Source organism: Numida meleagris, chromosome 3 (genome assembly GCF_002078875.1).
Source record: "Numida meleagris isolate 19003 breed g44 Domestic line chromosome 3, NumMel1.0, whole genome shotgun sequence".
In the NCBI taxonomy this organism is placed as follows: domain Eukaryota; kingdom Metazoa; phylum Chordata; class Aves; order Galliformes; family Numididae; genus Numida; species Numida meleagris.
The window spans coordinates 77,811,310-77,828,189 of record NC_034411.1 but is presented as its reverse complement, the minus strand read 5'-3'; the positions used below and the strand labels follow the sequence as shown (position 1 = coordinate 77,828,189).

The 16,880-nt window shown below is 43.2% G+C and overlaps 2 protein-coding genes across 6 annotated transcripts; one reads left to right on the top strand and one right to left on the bottom strand.

Annotated features, from left to right (window-relative positions):
• Positions 1,008-6,487, bottom strand: LOC110395411. Of its 2 annotated transcripts, none has more exons than XM_021389762.1 (4): positions 6,286-6,487; positions 5,284-5,481; positions 4,805-4,890; positions 1,008-2,691 (listed from the first exon to the last, which is right to left on the bottom strand). In XM_021389762.1, exons 1-4 carry the CDS (start codon positions 6,454-6,456, stop codon positions 2,685-2,687), a joined length of 462 nt encoding a protein of 153 aa, XP_021245437.1. In that variant the 5' UTR covers positions 6,457-6,487; the 3' UTR covers positions 1,008-2,684. The 2 variants fall into 2 exon arrangements, with proteins under 2 accessions (XP_021245437.1, XP_021245436.1); XM_021389761.1 differs by lacking the exon at positions 1,008-2,691 and adding an exon at positions 3,959-4,356.
• On the top strand, positions 5,274-16,845 carry PRSS35 (protease, serine 35). Of its 4 annotated transcripts, XM_021389759.1 has the most exons (3): positions 5,294-5,411; positions 7,048-7,140; positions 11,190-16,845. In XM_021389759.1, exon 3 carries the CDS (start codon positions 11,205-11,207, stop codon positions 12,444-12,446), a length of 1,242 nt encoding a protein of 413 aa, XP_021245434.1. In that variant the 5' UTR covers positions 5,294-5,411; positions 7,048-7,140; positions 11,190-11,204; the 3' UTR covers positions 12,447-16,845. The 4 variants fall into 4 exon arrangements, with proteins under 4 accessions (XP_021245432.1, XP_021245435.1, XP_021245434.1 ...); XM_021389757.1 differs by lacking the exon at positions 7,048-7,140 and having other exon boundaries at positions 5,274-5,411; XM_021389760.1 differs by lacking the exon at positions 7,048-7,140 and having other exon boundaries at positions 5,284-5,411; positions 11,269-16,845.

Here is a 16,880-nt window from a genome sequence, read left to right as displayed (position 1 = left end):
CACAGTCTCCTTCCTGTGGATCATATGCTTTTACATTTCCACATTTGTTTCAGCTTTCTGCTTCTCTGAAGAAAGCACGCTTTTGATTTGACCACAAGCTTGACATAGTTTTAACTCAGAAATGGGATTTTTTTTCTGTTTGTACTACTACAAAATAGTAGGGTTATTTTCTCTTGTTGTTTTTTTTTTCCTCCTGATCTCTTATTTCATAGACTCATGTGGTGCAAATCAAGTCTCAGATGCCCTATGTTCCACATCCCACCTATTTCTTTTTCATCTGTAAGTTCTTCTGTTGATGACGTTGCATTCATTGCTAATGTCCTTGTTTGTGGCACCATATTCCCTTGTATACCTATACCCAGTTTAAATTTAATCACTGCCTCACGGCCTGCACTGTGATAGTCCATTGGTCTAAGCAGAATCCTCCTGCGCTAGTGATGCCATTGTAGGCCTCTTTATCCTCACTGCACGTACTCTCAAAAAAATGATGTGATTTATTGCAGTTCTTGCGTATTTTCCAAGTCCTCAGTGCCAGGGTCTCTAACAGAGACCTGCTTCATTCAACATCTTAGTCTAACCGGTCAGCACTGTGTCACAGGAACCTCTGAGCAGCACAATAACCAAGCCCAACTGGTCCACATAACAAAAGGGCTTCTGTGGCAACAAGCTGCCACAGAAGAGACACTGCCATGGAGACCATTCTTGATCCAGTAAGAAAGATCTATTGTGTTTCACATCCCTTTGTTCTGAAAGCAGTAGGAATTATCTCACAACCATTCATCATGAGCCAATGAGATATCGCAAGTGTAATGTTTGGGGACTGGAAAAGTGTTAGAGCTCATAAAAATTAGTCTTCTTGGGACAAGAAAAGTAGAAAGGAAGTGAAAGATATGCTATCTGCTGAACCGGAATAGTACCAAGATGAGCCTGAGAATTTAAGGAAGAAAGAAATGGGTTTACCTGCACTACCCAAGTATTCACTTGTTTGGGAATGAAGTATACATCTACACATGAGCACTGGGGGGACAGAATGAAAGGAAGAGAGTAAAGAGAGTAAAGCTGAATTACTCCCTGCTCACTGAATATGGCAAGGGACTGTGCACTGAACTTTTAATTGGGTTAAGGGCATTTGTATTCTTTTTTGACATCTATCAACTTTTTTTTTTGTTTTCCTGAGGTGCACCTCTGTTTTCTTTACCCACGGTTCTTACGCAAAAGAGTACTTTGTGGGCAGGTTTATCTTTCTGTTGAGGCATAATGCGCTACATGGAGTGAAATTCTCAGATTGTGGACATTTTCTTGCTATGATCCAAAACTATTTGTACGTGTGCAAAACCTGCCTGGGAGCAGAATGCATTTGTCCAGTGTTGTAAGGCCAGACTGCATTCCGGGAGCGTCTGTGCAGCCAGTGCATCCACACCCTGTGTGTGCTGCCCACATAGAAAGTTGAGGCTCCTATCCCAGATTTCTACATGCAAAAAAATCCAAGAGAATCTTATTTGGAAACATTTTGTAACTCATTTTGTGAATTATCTACTTCCATCAAATTACAGTTCTGTGAGTGCTTTCAAATGTGATGGTAAAAACTTGCTTTATTTTCTCCATAGATCCACGGGGAAGAACTTCAATAGAAAACAGTAGATTGTTGATGTTAATACTTATTTGCTTTTCATTTTCACTCTCTCTCTTTTTTTAGGCATCGGTCTTTCAAAGCTCAGTTCCAAGTGAATGTCTCTCAGTTGGTATATGATGTCAAACTTATTTTTGGGACATGTAAAAATACCATAAGGGCTCACTAATCTTCTAATGAGGTAAAATTACTTCTGAAGGATAAAATTAGCATGCTGGAACTTTCCCAACAATTATATTTTTACAGCCCTACCATGTATATTATACAGTATGCTTTTAAAAAATCATTACTATGAAATACATATTCTTGATGTCTTTTTACAGTCTTTAGTTATTTTGAGGTACTTCTTAATGCAATAATTACATTTTCTTCCCCCCAAAATATTTAAATTTGCATGAAGAATTATCCACCTTACTACTGCAAGAAATAAAATATTAGTAATGAAACAGTATTCAAGAACCTGGTTAAAAATGAAAAAGAAAAATAGAAAGCATAAATACAGGTTATGCTCATTAATATAATTTACTTTTTCCCAAACAGTTTTTAGACTTTTCATTTATCTTGATAACTTCTAATAAGTGCCACCTGAGATGAGATAGAAATGTGAAATCGGGAACAAAACACCCGAGTTCACTTAATGGAACAAACCTCTGCTAGCCTAATTTTCTGAAAAATAAGAAATAAAACATAGTACTAAGCAACTAATTTTTGTAGAGGTGACAGTTTAGCAGTAACAACCTGTTGTACCCTGCACTATTCTGCATGCTCATAAATGATCTGGAAAAGGGATGAGTGATTGAGCCACAAAGTCTGGTGAGGCTACCAAATTATATGGGTTAATAAAGACAAAGCGAAGAACTGCAGGAAGGTTCGTGAAAGGGAATGACCAAGCAATGGAATGGTGGATAAAGTTTCATGTAGACAAATGTGAAGTGATGCACATGGGAAAAAATGGTCCTTAATTCACAAATAAAAATGCAGGTCTTCTGGTGAGTGCTTCCTCGGAGAGTGCTGGAGTTTTGAAAGTGGTTCCATGGGAGCATCGGCATAGTGCTCAACATCTGTCAAAAAAAAAAAAAAAAAAAAAACCACAAAACTAGAAGATGTTGGGAAATCAACAGAGGACAGGTCAGAGAGCACCTTTGTGCTCCCACAGAAATGCTATTTTCTTGCATCTTGAGGTAAAGAATCATAGAAATATTGGGTGAGAGGGACCTCTGCAGGTCACCCTGACCAGGTTGCCACTTGACACAGGACTACTGCCAACTCTGGATCAGGGCTCTGGCTCCGTCTGGCTGAGGGCTGGAAAACACAAAGGATGGTGATTCCACAACCTCTCCGTGCACCCTGTGCCAATGCTGAATTACTCTAAGTTGCCCAGAGATGTGGTGGATGCCCCTGGAGACTTTCAAGGCAAGGCAGGATCAGGCCCTGGGCAACCTGATCTAGCTGTGGTGTCCCTGTTCATTGCAGGGGAGTTGGACTAGCTGACCTTTAAAGGTCCCTTCCAGCTCTAAGGATTCTATGATTCTATGACCCTTTTGGTAAAGAAGTTCTGATGTCCAAGCTGAACCTCCCAAGCTGCAGCTGTTAACCCAACACAGCTTCCCAATGCATGAGGCTGTTGCTCCTTGTTCTGTACTTGCCACAACCAAGAAGTGTTTTCCCCTTAGATGCTGTTCTGGTTCATGTACATCAGCAATAGAATGGAAAAAATGAGTTATTTTCACATAAAACACTGCTAACTTAGCTAGAATCCTTCAGGGTGAGAGAGTAGCTACAGGGTGTATGATGGAGACCTGTACATTTAGATGTGGCATGTGAAGGATGTCTCTAAGTGAGAGTAAATGAGCTAGCAGTAGCAAGGTGGACAATACACAGAGACGGGTTTTGGCATAAGGTTTGGCTGACCTGTGGAACTAGCTGCCACAGATGGTTGTGGACACTAAAGGTCTAAATAGGTTTAAGGGAAAGTAAAGGTTATTAAGTGCATAGAAACATATTCCTCAGAAAAACTCTGAGCCTGAAATATTGGTGGTAGGGAAAGTTCTCAAGAGGAATACCACATGATCTTGCCCTGCATTAATACTATTTCATGGGCTTTTTGTCTAAAAAAAGCTTTGGCCTAACCCAGTGTGAAAGATCTTATGTTCAAGGAATTGCTTGCAAAACCTAATTGCCTTCTAATGTGGATTTCTATCTCTCCTTGTCAAGTAAAATGGGAATTCTTCAGCTCATTTTCTCAGGTCCATAAATATTACCATTCTACTTTGGTTTTAAGTTGTACACACAAACAGCAACACAAGCAGAACTGCAAGAAAATAAACATTATGAAGAATGGCCAATAATTTATTTCCAACCTATTTATATAATAGTTCCACTAAAATTTCTAAAGTTAAGTCTTCGAAAGATATTCTTATCCTTGAGACATGAAATAGCACTCTGGAGATCTCAGTTTGATCTCTAGCAATGCCACACATTTCCTGCTGGTTTTGGCAAACCAAGCGGGCCATCGTCTAGCGGGAGCTGTTTTCAGCAGATGAGCTCATTGAAACAACTCGAGTTAAGCACTTGCAAACGTCCTTAATAAACGAGTTTCTTCATGTGGCACATCGACATAGCACTGGAGTGCTTCAGGAGTACTTGTAGGGCAGAGGGCCATGGGCGCCAGTTGGGTCTCCCGGTCCCTCCAGGAGACACACACTGTTCCCACACTGGGACAGGACCTATGGAGCAGAAACCCACAGCCCAAGGTCTCAAGGGGAGCTGTGAGGAAAGGGGCACCAAAGCTCCAGCGTCCCATCTCCACACAAGGCTACAACCAGCAAGGCTCTGGGAGATCTCTGCACCAGGGCAGGGGAAGACAGAAAGAGAGGCTGGAAAGAGAGGGATCTGGGTCTGTTCAGCCTAGGGAAAAGAAGACTGATGGGCGATCTGATTAATGTTTATAAATATATGAAGGGAGGTGGGAGGCAAATAGATGAAGCCAAGTTCTTTTGGTGGTGCATAGTGATAGGATGAGGAATAATGGCCTAAAACTTGTACACAGGAAGTCCCATACAAACATGCAGAACTTCTTTATGGTAAGGGTGACAGAACACTGGAACAGGTTGCCCAGAGAAGTTGTGGAGTCTCCTTGCACTGAGATATTCCAAGACTTGTCTGGACGCCTACCTGTACGGCATCCTGTAGGGTACCTGCTTTAGCGGGGGGGTGGACTCGATGGTCTCTTGAAGTCCCTTCCAACCCCTGTGATGATTCTGAGAAGCGAGAAAAGGAGGTAAACGCTTCTCCCCGGCCTCCGAGGCACTGAGGAGCTGGGCCCGGGCGGAGCGAGGCGCCCCAGGGGAGGGCACCCTCCCGGCTCGGGGCCCCGCCGCCCCCCTTCCCGTCCCCGCCTTCTCCTACTCTCCCAGAAGCCGCTCCCGCCCCAGCCCTGCGCGGGTCACCCCGGCTCCCCGCGGCGATGCACTCCCCGCCCCGCAGGCAGAGCCCCGTCCCTTCATCCCATCCCATATCCCATCCCATCCGAGGGGCTCTGCCTCAGCTCCCCTCGGCCCTCCCCCTCCCTCCTCCCTCCTCCCTTGCTCTTTTCTTTCTTTTTTTTTTTTTCCTTTTTTTTTTTTTTTTTTTTTTTGCATCCCCTCCCCCACCTGGGAAGACCCGGCGGCTCCCCCCGCCCCGTGCTCAGTAGCGGCGGGTGCTCGGCGGCGGCTGAGCGGGGACACCGGCGCGGCGTGGATGTGGCCGCTGCCCCTTGCCCGGGGCTCGGCGCTGCCAGGTACGCGTAGGGACGGGCTCGGGGGGCTCCGCAGCCGGAGCAGCGCGACGCGCAGGTGGCCTCGGGCCCGCTGTGAAGTGAGGGGCGGAGGGGTCCGTGCCTCGGGCTTGTACAGGGTTTTGCATAACCCTGCCGCCCTGCTGCGTTTCTTTTTGATGGGACCAAAAAGTGACGAGGATCTCTGATCCCCTTTTTAAGCACAGACGGCTCCGCGGACAGCGGAGAGGGGTACGTTCCTTGCTTTGCGCTTTCGGGGTTTTGTCTCCGCGCAGCTCCGGAGCTTCTCTGTGTTTCAAAACAAGCTCTCCTTGAGTTCTGATTCACCCCCGCAGTGTTTGTGCTACCATTCCTGCTCTCCTTTTGGAACTGACACTAATTCTATCCAGATTCGTCACTGCTGGAAACAGATTTATCTTGGAATCGCGGAATGCTGTGCCAAGTATTTAGCTTGCGGACCGGGAGAGAGGGAGCTCCTTCGGGTAGGGCACATAAAGTGGAGCGCCCCGTGGTCACGCCCGAAAGCAGGGCAGAGGATGGCCGAAGGGCTTTAGGGAGCGAGAGCCTTCCTCCCACTCCTCCAGGGAAGCTCCTCACTTCTGCGCGGTTACTGCAGCGGAACGGTGAGCAAAAGGGGAGTGGGCAATGAAAAGCAAAGACACGAACGCAGTCCCCCCCCAGCCGGCTCCACTCCCGCTGTGGATGCCCCCCGCACCCCGGCAGCCACAGCGGGGCTGAGGATCCCCTCTCGACCCCTCCCAAGTCCCAGCGGGTAGGAGAGCGGGGCTGCCGGCTGCGAGCCCAGCTGGGAGAGCTTCCCGGAGAGGAGTGAGCAGGCTGGGTTGAAGCTGCGGGGCGTTCATCGTCCTCCGCTTACCCCCGAGCGGAGCCGTGCAGAGCCGAGCCTCTCGGATCCGATCCGGGCTGTGCCGAGCTGCGCCTGTGCGCTCCGAGCCGTGCCGCTTGTCCGGGCGCGCCACCTAGCGGTCCTCCTGCCCCCGCCCGGGAGACAGAAAATCCGGGCCTGAGCTGAAGCCCTTTTCTTCATTGCCTTTTTTTTTATTTCTTTCTTTTTTTCTTCCTCTTTTTCTCTCTCTCTCTCTCTCTTTTTTTTTTCATTTTTGTATTCTTTCTTTTTTTTTTTTTTTACATTTTTTTCCTTTTTGTGTGTGTGTGTGTGATTTCAGAAGTCCACATGAGCTTTCAAAAACCTGCGCCAATGTCATTCTTCTTATTGCTACTGAGGCAGCTTGAATCTTGTTTAAAAAAAAAAAAAGACAGGAGTCGCTGCACGATTGTTGTGTGTATTGTTTGTTTGTTTGTTTGTTTGTTTCATAAGTCAGAGTGGAGGATGAAATCAGTGCACTGCTCTATAGAGCAAGCACCTCCATAGAAGTGAAGAGGGCAGTGGTGGGCAGGATTAGGGCAGGGTTAGGGTGATGCTTCCTTCAAGGGTTTTCCAAAATCTGTTTCCTCTTTTGCTTTATCGAAGGAGAACTGTCAATTCCAAGGCCATTTCGAGAGTAAGGAAAAAGCACTTAAGGAGCTGGTTAGTGTTGCAGCTTCTTTTATTTTATGGCCTGAAAACTGCATGTAAATTTAGGCAAGTCTGAACAGAAATGTGCTGATTTTCCTACAGTAAGAAGCAAACCTCAGGCTGCTCTGAACAGATCAAAATACAGCACTGGGAGGCAGCTGGACCCAAATTTTCTTGTCTGAGCTACACTAAAAGGTAAATTCTGTCTAGGGTAGCCTGAAGAGAAGCATTTTGAAGTACATTCTGTTAGAGTAAGATAGGTCATGCTGACGAGATGCTTAAAGGATATCCTAAAAAGGTAGGGCATGGGTATGCTTTGTGATTGCAGAAAGGTTCAATGCTGGAGAAGAGCTGAAAATGCTTTAATATGTACATATGGCTGCTGGAATGCCACCAAACAGAGACCTTGCAGTTATCTGCTGGGCTTGGAAACCAGAGGGAGAATTTTGACATTTTCATAGGACCAGAACACTCTTTTATTTTCTAGTTTCTGTCTTCTTCTGTCTTCTCTGGGGTAATTCATGCCATAAAGGCAGAGCTGACTGAGGCTTCTAATTACTGTAAGCCATCCCAAAATGTGTATGGGGAAGGAGCAAAGAAGAGAGAGCAAAGCTTGGGGTTTGGAAGAAGAGCAGAGAACAGTGTGGTGCAAAGCGTTAGAAAGATTATGAGGATCTTTTCTTCCTTCCACCTGATAGCCTTCTCTGGGCCTTTCCTCCTCACTTTGGAGGCTGTGTTCTCTCTCCCGTTCTCTCACCCTACAATACTGTCTTTGCAGCCATCAGCGTGTTTCCATCCACACTGTTTGGCAAGAGAAATCCCTGTGTTCCCCCATGCCAGCAGCCCGTACTGGGCCATAGCAACTGCTCACTTTGCCTGTGCTTGATGCTGGCCTTGCTTAAGCAGTAGAGTTCGGTTTAGTAAACGGAGCCCAAGTGCTTGGCTGTAAATGACAATGATGAGAATTACCATCTTCATCAAGCTCCTTGGCTTGGACTTCATCCAGTTCTACTGAAGTGTAGCTGTCCAGTCAGTTCATCACAAACAACAAGTGGTTCATTATAATTGATGGAAACCTTGGTGTCCAAGACTGTCTTCGTAAGTAGTGAGCACTTGAGTATAGTGTTTCAAACAGGAGGCTCCGATGCATCTATTCAGGGTTGCGTGTTTGGTTTTTTTCTTCTTCTTTTTAAAGAGTGGCTAAGGAGAGGCACAGCACTCCACCCATTTGCTTGCAGAGTGTCTCCATATAAAGCAAAGTTCCTTATGGGTCCGGCTGGGAAGGCCTCCGCCATCTCAATGGAATGACACCAAGCCAGGGACCTTTCCATATGAGCCAGCAGTTAGTGAATTAACTTTCCTTAGTGCTCACAAAATTCAGCTACCTAGATCCTGGAGAAGAGCTGAGGAAGGGAGAAGCATTTTAGGAGAAGAGCTGAAAAAAGGCTTTCTCAAGCCTGATGGAAGAAATTAATTTCTTAATACTTTGTATCACTTCAAAAGCTATATTAGGACACAGCAAACTAAAACCAGATTTTCCACATTATTATCACATGATTTATCATCCAATCATGCTAGTCTATTGTAGGCTTAAGATGAGGAAAAGGAGAAGCTTAATCATACAACATATAGTTAAGCAGTGGAACACCCTGATACAGACCACTGTGGGTATAAGATTTCATGAGGTTCAAGGAAAGACTGGGCGACTTTATGGAAGAGAAATTCACAGAGCTTTTCTCACACTACAGAAACTGCCTCTGGCTTAAAGTCCATGAGCTGCAAGTGGCTATAAGCTAAGAGAGTGTGAGAGGGGAGGGACAAATGTGGTTGCTCTGTTCTTGGGCTATACCCTAGGCATCTGCTTTGGGGCAGTATCAGAAGGAGGACTTCAGATTAGGAAGACCTTTAATCAGGCCAGGAAAGCTATTCCTACGTTCTCATCAGATTATTTCTTTATTTTCACACCTTGTAATTTATCCATAAACATGTAAAAATATCATTCCTCTTCAACTTTTAGTACTAATTAAGCAAAAAAAAAAAAAACAACCCCAAAACAAAACAATACTTTGAAAGTAATGCTGTAGATAAATATTAATGTTTAAATATGTGCATTTCTGCTATACCAGTAATCTACAGCGGTATGGCCAAGTGGCGTCTCCCTGCACAATCTTGCTGCTGAGATGACTCTGCTGGGCTTTCAAAACCTTCAAATATTTTTTTAGTATGACTACATACACCCCAGAGCTTAGGCCTGTGAATCACCCTAATCTCCAGATGTCTTGGAAGAGTCCATGCATCTCCAAAACCTTAGTTAGCTGCTTTAAAGCCAGGGTAAGGATACATATGATATTGTAATATGTGTTTTAAGTATATCCAGGTAAGTAAACCCCGGCTTAAAGTCAGCATTCCATGCAGGCAGAATCAACAAGTACCATTTGAGCCATAGTGTTTCGTTAGATAAAAAGTGATAGCTGTTGCCTCTTACAGCCAAGTGCTGTGTCGATATGGTGAAGATGCCTCAAAATTTCAGGAGCTGTTGGTCCGTTGTATTGCTCTTGAAGTGAGGCCAATGCTTTTTTTTCCCGTGTTACACATACGCTCCTTTCTTTTTCGTGCTATATATTTAGCTAGCCTGTAACCAGGTTATTTCACTGTATGGTTTTACTTGTGTTATTCTAAACAAAGCTCAGGAAAATGAAAGCGGTTGTCTTTGCCCTGATTTACACTGCCATTATAATGTAAACCAGAAAGCTTAACCACATACATACCCTTGAATTGCTCGGCTTTTAAAGTTTAATCATAGGCTCTTTCTTCATACACAGCTGAGGTTTCCCTGTAATTGGAATAAAGGATATGAGAATGGAGTGCAGCGTTCCCAATGGCAGTGGTCAGTAGCTGGTTAACGCCACTGACATCACTGCTGCCAAGGGAGAAAAATGGTCTTTTCTGTAATGTTTTGAGCTCAGACTCAAGAGTTCTGGGTTCAGTTTCTGGCTCTGCCACAGACTTCTAACAATTTTACATTCTTTCTGCATGTTTCCCAACTACTGATGAGAATAATACAGTTTCTTGTCTTTCAGAATTAGCTGAAAGTATTAGCTCTTTGTGTGTTGTATCACCCCATCTAGGTGGGGTTTCCCACATGTGACCATAAGACACAGACTGCACAGTTTCTGCAGCCTTTGTGGGATCCTGGAGGGAAAAGGCATGTCATGACTCAGCAGACTTGTCCCTCCTACTTGTCTGGGCATTCCTGTGTGCATATAACCAGGAGACTCCTGTAGACCAACCATCTTCTACTTCTCTCACCTTTCAGCCCTTCCAAGCATGGATTTTGAAATTTTGTGACATTCTGAGAGAGACTGAGATGCCTATGCAGAGGAAATGAATGAGGTTTTTGTGGCCCCAGCATGTGGGAGATGCAATGCAGGAAACACAGGAGACCCCTGCTTCTCAGAGCAGCAGCAATTGAAGGTGTCTAAAATGGCACTGGCTGCCTTCTGTAGATGCCAAAATTGTTCCTGTTGTCACTTCCAGAAAATAGAATGACTTATTTTCCAAAGTTTATAAGTTGGTTCATTGGGAAAACAATTAGAAAAATGCCATTTTCCATAGCATGCAGTTTCACAAATCTTAGCTGGACGAGTAGGGCAGAACCATTTGTGACTTTTAGGTCACTTAAAGCTGCTTCTTTTTTGGCCATTACATCAAAGACTGTAACTGGTCTGGTCTCCAAAGGGAATTAATCTCATGGGTACAATCTGTCCATCTGTTTCTGTCTACATGCCAACTTTTGGATGACTTTTGAATATATCGATAATATTAAATCATGTTCTGCTTATAACCAGTATAACCATTAAAGAAGAGAAGCAGAGTCTTAAAATGTAATTCTATTCCTACAGTGTAGATAAAACCAGGCCACAGGCAGAGTGCAATGACTGAGACTACTGCTGTTGCTGAGGGAAAAGCACGTAAAAGTCTGTTCTGTCCACCAGTAGCTAGCTCTGTCCAGCAGGTAGCTCAGTGTAGATGTTGGCGGACTGGTCACACCCATCTGACTAGGGACTGCTGGGAGCATCAGAGACAGTACAGGGAATACTTGAGGGCATTTCTATTTTGAGCAGAATGTTAAATTCTGTTCCACTGATGTCAGTCCTAATATTGCATGGTTTTGCTTTTTTAGATACTAAGATAATTGTGTGTATTTCAACTGGGTATTTTCAAACTTCTCTGTTTTGTTTCAGAAAAAGATAGACAAAATGGAGCACATGTTAATGCTGTTCATATTTTTCATGCCTGCATTGTGTCTTGCTAATGGAACAGGAACTGAACAAGATTTTACCTGGCATTTAAAGAAGGTTCCCCAGATTGTGACCGAAAGAACTTTCTCCCTTGACAGCCCTAAATTTGAAGCAAAACCCAACTTAGAGCTGAACAGCGTATGTGGAATTGAATGTCAAAGGAAATTGCCAGTGCCCAGCTTGTCTGACTTGAAGGACCTCTTGTCCTATGAGACTATCTTTGAAAATGGCACACGGACCCTGACTGAAGTGAACGTCCTTGGACTGATGCTTGATCCAGCTGGAAACACGACGACACATAAGTCTTTGAGAAAGAAGAGGCAGATATACGGAACAGACAGTAGGTTCAGCATCTATGACAAGCGGTTTATGACCAACTTCCCGTTCAACACAGCTGTGAAGATCTCCACTGGCTGCAGCGGCATTCTCATTTCCCCCAAGCACGTGCTCACCGCTGCCCACTGTCTGCACGATGGCAAGGACTATGTTAAGGGCAGTAAAAGGCTGAGGGTGGGTCTGATGAGGACGAAGTCCAGAGGGGATGGCAGGAAACGCAAAGGTGCTAAAAGAAGTAGGAGAGAAGCCCCTGAGGCCCAAGAGGATCCTGAAGTTGCCACAGGACTAAGGAGACGGTCCAAAGGTGGTGGGAGAAAGCAGAGGAGATCTGGGAGGAAGCAGGGGAGCTCAGATGGCATGCCCTCCTTCCAGTGGACCAGAGTGAAGAGTACCCACATCCCAAAAGGCTGGTTTAAGGGTGTCTCAGGAGATATTGCCCTAGATTATGATTATGCTGTTCTCGAGCTCAAGCGTCCCCACAAAAGGAAATACATGGAGCTGGGAATCAGCCCGACCATCAAAATGATGCCTGGCAGTATGATCCACTTCTCAGGCTTTGACAATGACCGATCCGGGCAGCTGGTCTACAGATTTTGTAGCATTTCTGATGAGTCCAATGATCTCTTTTATCAGTACTGTGATGCTGAGCCTGGCTCCACTGGGTCTGGTGTCTATCTTCGTCTGAAGGAGCCGAACAAGAGGAAGTGGAAACGCAAGATCATTGCTGTATTTTCGGGCCACCAGTGGGTGGATGTCAACGGGGAACAGCAGGATTACAATGTAGCGGTAAGAATTACTCCTCTCAAATACGCCCAGATTTGCTTCTGGATACATGGGAATGATGAGAATTGCGCACAAGGCTGAACAGAGCAGACATTAACTTGCCGAGCACCCATAATACCATAGAGTGAAAATCTGCTGCCAGTGGCTACCGAAAGAACATCATTCCACATCAGGATGCCTTCGAACTCAAAGTTCACAAGTAATGTTACGGTGACTTGAGTGATTCCGAATGGTTGGGGGATGGGTAGCATTGTCAAACAAAATGTTTTTAATTGTAATCAACTCCAGGTCTGCACTTGAAATCCCAAGCTATATTTATATTTGTGATTGTGATAAATTCAAATCATTCACATAGGAAAAAAAATGACAACACTTGTTTGTCATTTTTTTTCCCCACGGGAAGGATTAGAACTTTTCAAACTGGTATTATTTAACACCATACATTTTTTTCCAGTGGATTTGCTTTTCTCAGGGTTCTGTTTCAATTCTTCAAATGCAAGTTGCACATACATCACTTTACTGTATGCGCAGAATGTATGTGTACTGCATGAGACCAAGACTTTTTTTTGGCATTTTCTAAAGACCATAGCTCCATGTTGAGAAACAGCAATCTAGTTCAAGCTTGTTATTTTGGAAAGCTCTGGTTGCTGGAGGAATGCTCCCATGGAAATCCCAAATTTCTCTAGCTGATGACCAGACCTAAAAGAAAAGTTTTGCTTTATTGCTCAGTAAAAACAACAAAGAAAAATTAATGAGCAGAAGATTCCATGTTTGGGAGAAGAAGAAACATTAGAACGTAACTTAATGCCTTTAAATACTCTTTGAGAAGCTAGACAAGTCTTAAACATGTGGATTTATTTTCTAGTTAGTATTTGAAGAGATGTAGCTTTAGTTTCTTTTCAAACGTTTAGCTTTCCCATTAGGCAAAGCAGTGGCTGCTTGACAATCATTTAGAGCTTCACCTCAAAGCCACAGGTGATGGCTTTATTGGGTGCTAACCATTTTTGCAGGCATTTAAAATTACTTTATAAGAATTCAGCTTCATAGGTAGAATGCTCTGGGTATTAGGCTGGGAGCTGGAAAGCAGTATTTCCTTGTCTTTAGTTTTACAAAGTGGGTAGTTTTAATCATGTCATATTGAGACTCCACCTCGAGTTTTAGGGTTAAATTAAAAAAAACCTCCCAACTAAATTATACTGCCTTCTGAATGGTGGACAAACTACCCTGCGCATTATGAGAGATATCACGCTACCTAGCAGCAGTAGTTATCAAATCATGTGGTTCAATGTGTTTGCTGAACCACACAGTTAATGAAAACACAAAGTGAGCTTGACTTCTACGTGCTTTTATACATGAATCGCCTTTCTAAAAATTGGTTGCTGTAGATTGCCATGCAAGTCTTAATCTTGTTTTTTGTATCAAGATTTTGAAGTGCACAGGATTGTTATGGTGCTATGTTAATCTAATAACATAAAAGGATACTGTGTACTTCAGATCATATCGAGTTTCATTACGTTCATAATTATTCAACACTGCAATCTTTCGTTTTTTGATAAGTAAGTTTATACTTACCAAAATCCTTTTTCTTCCTATGCAGAAGGAAAAAGTATAACAAGGTTTTCAAATATTATTCACTTGTTGGTATATTTGAAATGTGCTTTTAACATTTTTCAGTGAAATATGATCATTTTTAATAACTCACTTTTTCTGCAGATGATTGAAAACATACAATCTGACACTTTGAATGTGCAGGAAATTTTGTCATATTATTGCCAAAGCATAAAAATTTAACACTTGTTTCCATACCTTAACTATTACAATATTTCATTAATTGGAAATATCTCACTTTAAGGGAAAAATATTTCTTTCAACTTTGGCCATTTCAGGCAACATTAATTTTTTTTTTTTTTAGGCTTGTGTGATTGTTTGCAAAAAAAAAAACCCTAATAATAATTGTTAAAGTTTAGAAATTTATGTCTAATTAATTTTAAAGTTAATTATTGTTGTCATTGTTGTTAACATCTCAATTAAGACATATGGCTTCACTGACTAATTTTAAATCCCCTCAGTCCAGTATTTAATGCTCTTGCTCTATGCAGCTGGCCTACAATATTCTTTAGGCGGTTCTGTAATGTTTTTCCTAAGTGCCTTTTTCCATAGTTACGGTAACAATTGAGATACCACATTGTTGATCAATATGAGTCAGCATAGGTCCATGGGTTTTGATACGACTCCATCCTCATAGAATGGCCTGGGTTGAAAAGAACCATAATGATCATCTAGTTTCAACCCCCTTGCTGTGTGCAGGGTTGCCAACCACTAGACCACTAGATGTGGCTGCCCAGAGCCACATCCAGCCTGGTCTTGAATGCCTCCGGGAATTCATTCTTGATTTGGGTCCAAAACTGATCACAGTAAGGTAACCTAGTACACTCCTTATTTTGGGAGTAATCTTTAGATGTTCTCGTTAGGAAAAGAAATGGCATTATTTCTTCATTAGTTTGGGAACTGGGGACAAGGTAAGAATGAAAAATGTTGCTGTCAGCTTTCAGATGGTCTTCTTCTAACAGTCATCTGCTCTTGATGCCTCAGCCACATCTTGTATCCAAGCTTCTGTGTCTGAGGGCCCATGCACAGACATACAACTACAAGGGCTTGGAAAGCGTGTGCTGTTTTGTCAGGCAAGGGGGTCAGGAATGGACCAAATGTTAATGCCAGACAACAGTTAGAGCCGCCACTTACCCTAATAAAGAAGGAAATGTTTTGAGTAGGCTTTGTTACTGCTTACTGAATAGTTCATAAACCAAGTATTTATGCACTGGCCAAATGCACTGCACAGAGCTACAGTTACCAGCCACTATGAGTGGCACAAAGACTTCTGAGCTTCAGATTTCTTTCAAATAGCATCAGTTGGCATTTTGTTATCTATGAGGAAATACAGGGGAGGGTGTTCCTAGTGAGTAGCGTAGTGCACAGGAGTCAGGGCTGGGTTCCCAGAATAGAAGGGGATAATGTTTGGGACAATATTCCCTTTGGGAACAATGTTTTCTCAAATAATTTCTCCCTCTTTCCAGTACTGGAGTGGGCATCATTTGTTTTCTTCAGTACTAAAGCTTTTCCATAAGAGCTGATCTTTAGCTGTATTCCTGCCTTTAGGAAAAAACAGACAAAAATATATATAAATTCAGACAAATTCCTTTTCTTCTACAGGGCTACTGGCAATTTGTGAAGTTAACAAACAAGCTTTCCCCAGGCCAACGGTTTGTCTCATGTCCAAACCATTAACATACCCAGACCAGGTTCTGCAAGACAGTTGTGCACGTGGTTAGTCTGGGGCTCTGAATCAGACCAGAATACAGCTCCAGTAAGAAAATAATTCATTTGAGGGAGAGAAGCATGTGGGGCATGCCTCCCAGTCTACTGATAAGGGACCAGCTTGGAGAAGGCAGCAATGGCTACAGAAAGAGGGAACAAAAGAAGCTGGTATTACAAGAAGGAGGTGGTGCAGTGTGCAAGGAATAAAGAAAGTGTGGAAAGTAATAGATGAAAGGGCTGTGAGGTAGCAGTAGGACCCACTGGAAGAAGGAGTAGGCAGCTGGTAAAGGCATAGCAGTATAGATTAAGATGTAAAAATCATAATTCACATGGACAGTCTCCTTCCACTACTGAGCCTGAGGCTCTTCTTCCCAGCCTCAAGCCCCGAGGAAAGGTCTGGGAGGGCTGAGGCTCTGGCAGGGACCACAAGCAGGCAGCAGCTGCCAACCCACATCTACGGACCTTGCCTAAAGTTGCAGGGATTGGGCTTGTCCGCAGTAAGTCAGAGTCCTTGGGAAGCAACAGACCCAAAGCCCAAAGGGTCAGAACCTCCCAGCACAGCGTGTCACCAACGGGATGGGAAGTGATGGGAATTCTTTTCCCTGGGAAGTTTTCCAAACCTGACGTTTTGGTGGGATTTCTGCAAAGGCTGTTCCCTCTTGGAAAAAGAAAGAAATCCCAAACTTGAAGTGTTGGATCCATTCTTGTTGCATGTACTTACAAAGTCTAGCCAATAGTTTTTTACAAATACCTTTAGTTTGTTTGATATCTTTGTAGAAATTTCATCAACTGATTCTAATTTTAAAGCACAGCATATTGCAGATACTTCCATTTACAAATTACTGGACTCGAGAATAGAATGAAAAAAAACAAAAAAAGTGTTATTAGGTTGAAAGCTTAAATTTGCACAGTCATTTGCTCAAATGTGGTATAGCATTTAGGTTAAAAACCCCAAGAGGTAGTTTGTACGAGTCTTTTATGTTCTTAACTTTATAAAGTGTGACAGCAAATTTCAAAAAATCATGTTTTTATTAAATTTTTAGCTGCACAAAATGACAGCTCACTTGGGAAAATTAATGCAAACCTTTGGTATATTAAGATGTTATTCAATGCACTTAGTACGTCAATAAATATTTTCTATTGTTTTTCTTTTCCTCTTTCACGATGCAGTTTGTCAGCCATGTTGTCATTGCGCCGACT

Coding starts and splice junctions, on each gene's coding strand:
- LOC110395411 (XM_021389761.1), bottom strand. CDS start 6,456: ATGAAGAAAAGGGCTTCAGCTCAGGCCCGGATTTTCTGTCTCCCGGGC. Junction 4,891..5,283: donor GAGCCGCCGGGTCTTCCCAG/GTGGGGGAGGGG, acceptor CTCGCTTCTCAG/AATCATCACAGGGGTTGGAA. Junction 4,357..4,804: donor CCCTACAGGATGCCGTACAG/GTAGGCGTCCAG, acceptor TCTGCTCCATAG/GTCCTGTCCCAGTGTGGGAA.
- PRSS35 (XM_021389757.1), top strand. CDS start 11,205: ATGGAGCACATGTTAATGCTGTTCATATTTTTCATGCCTGCATTGTGT.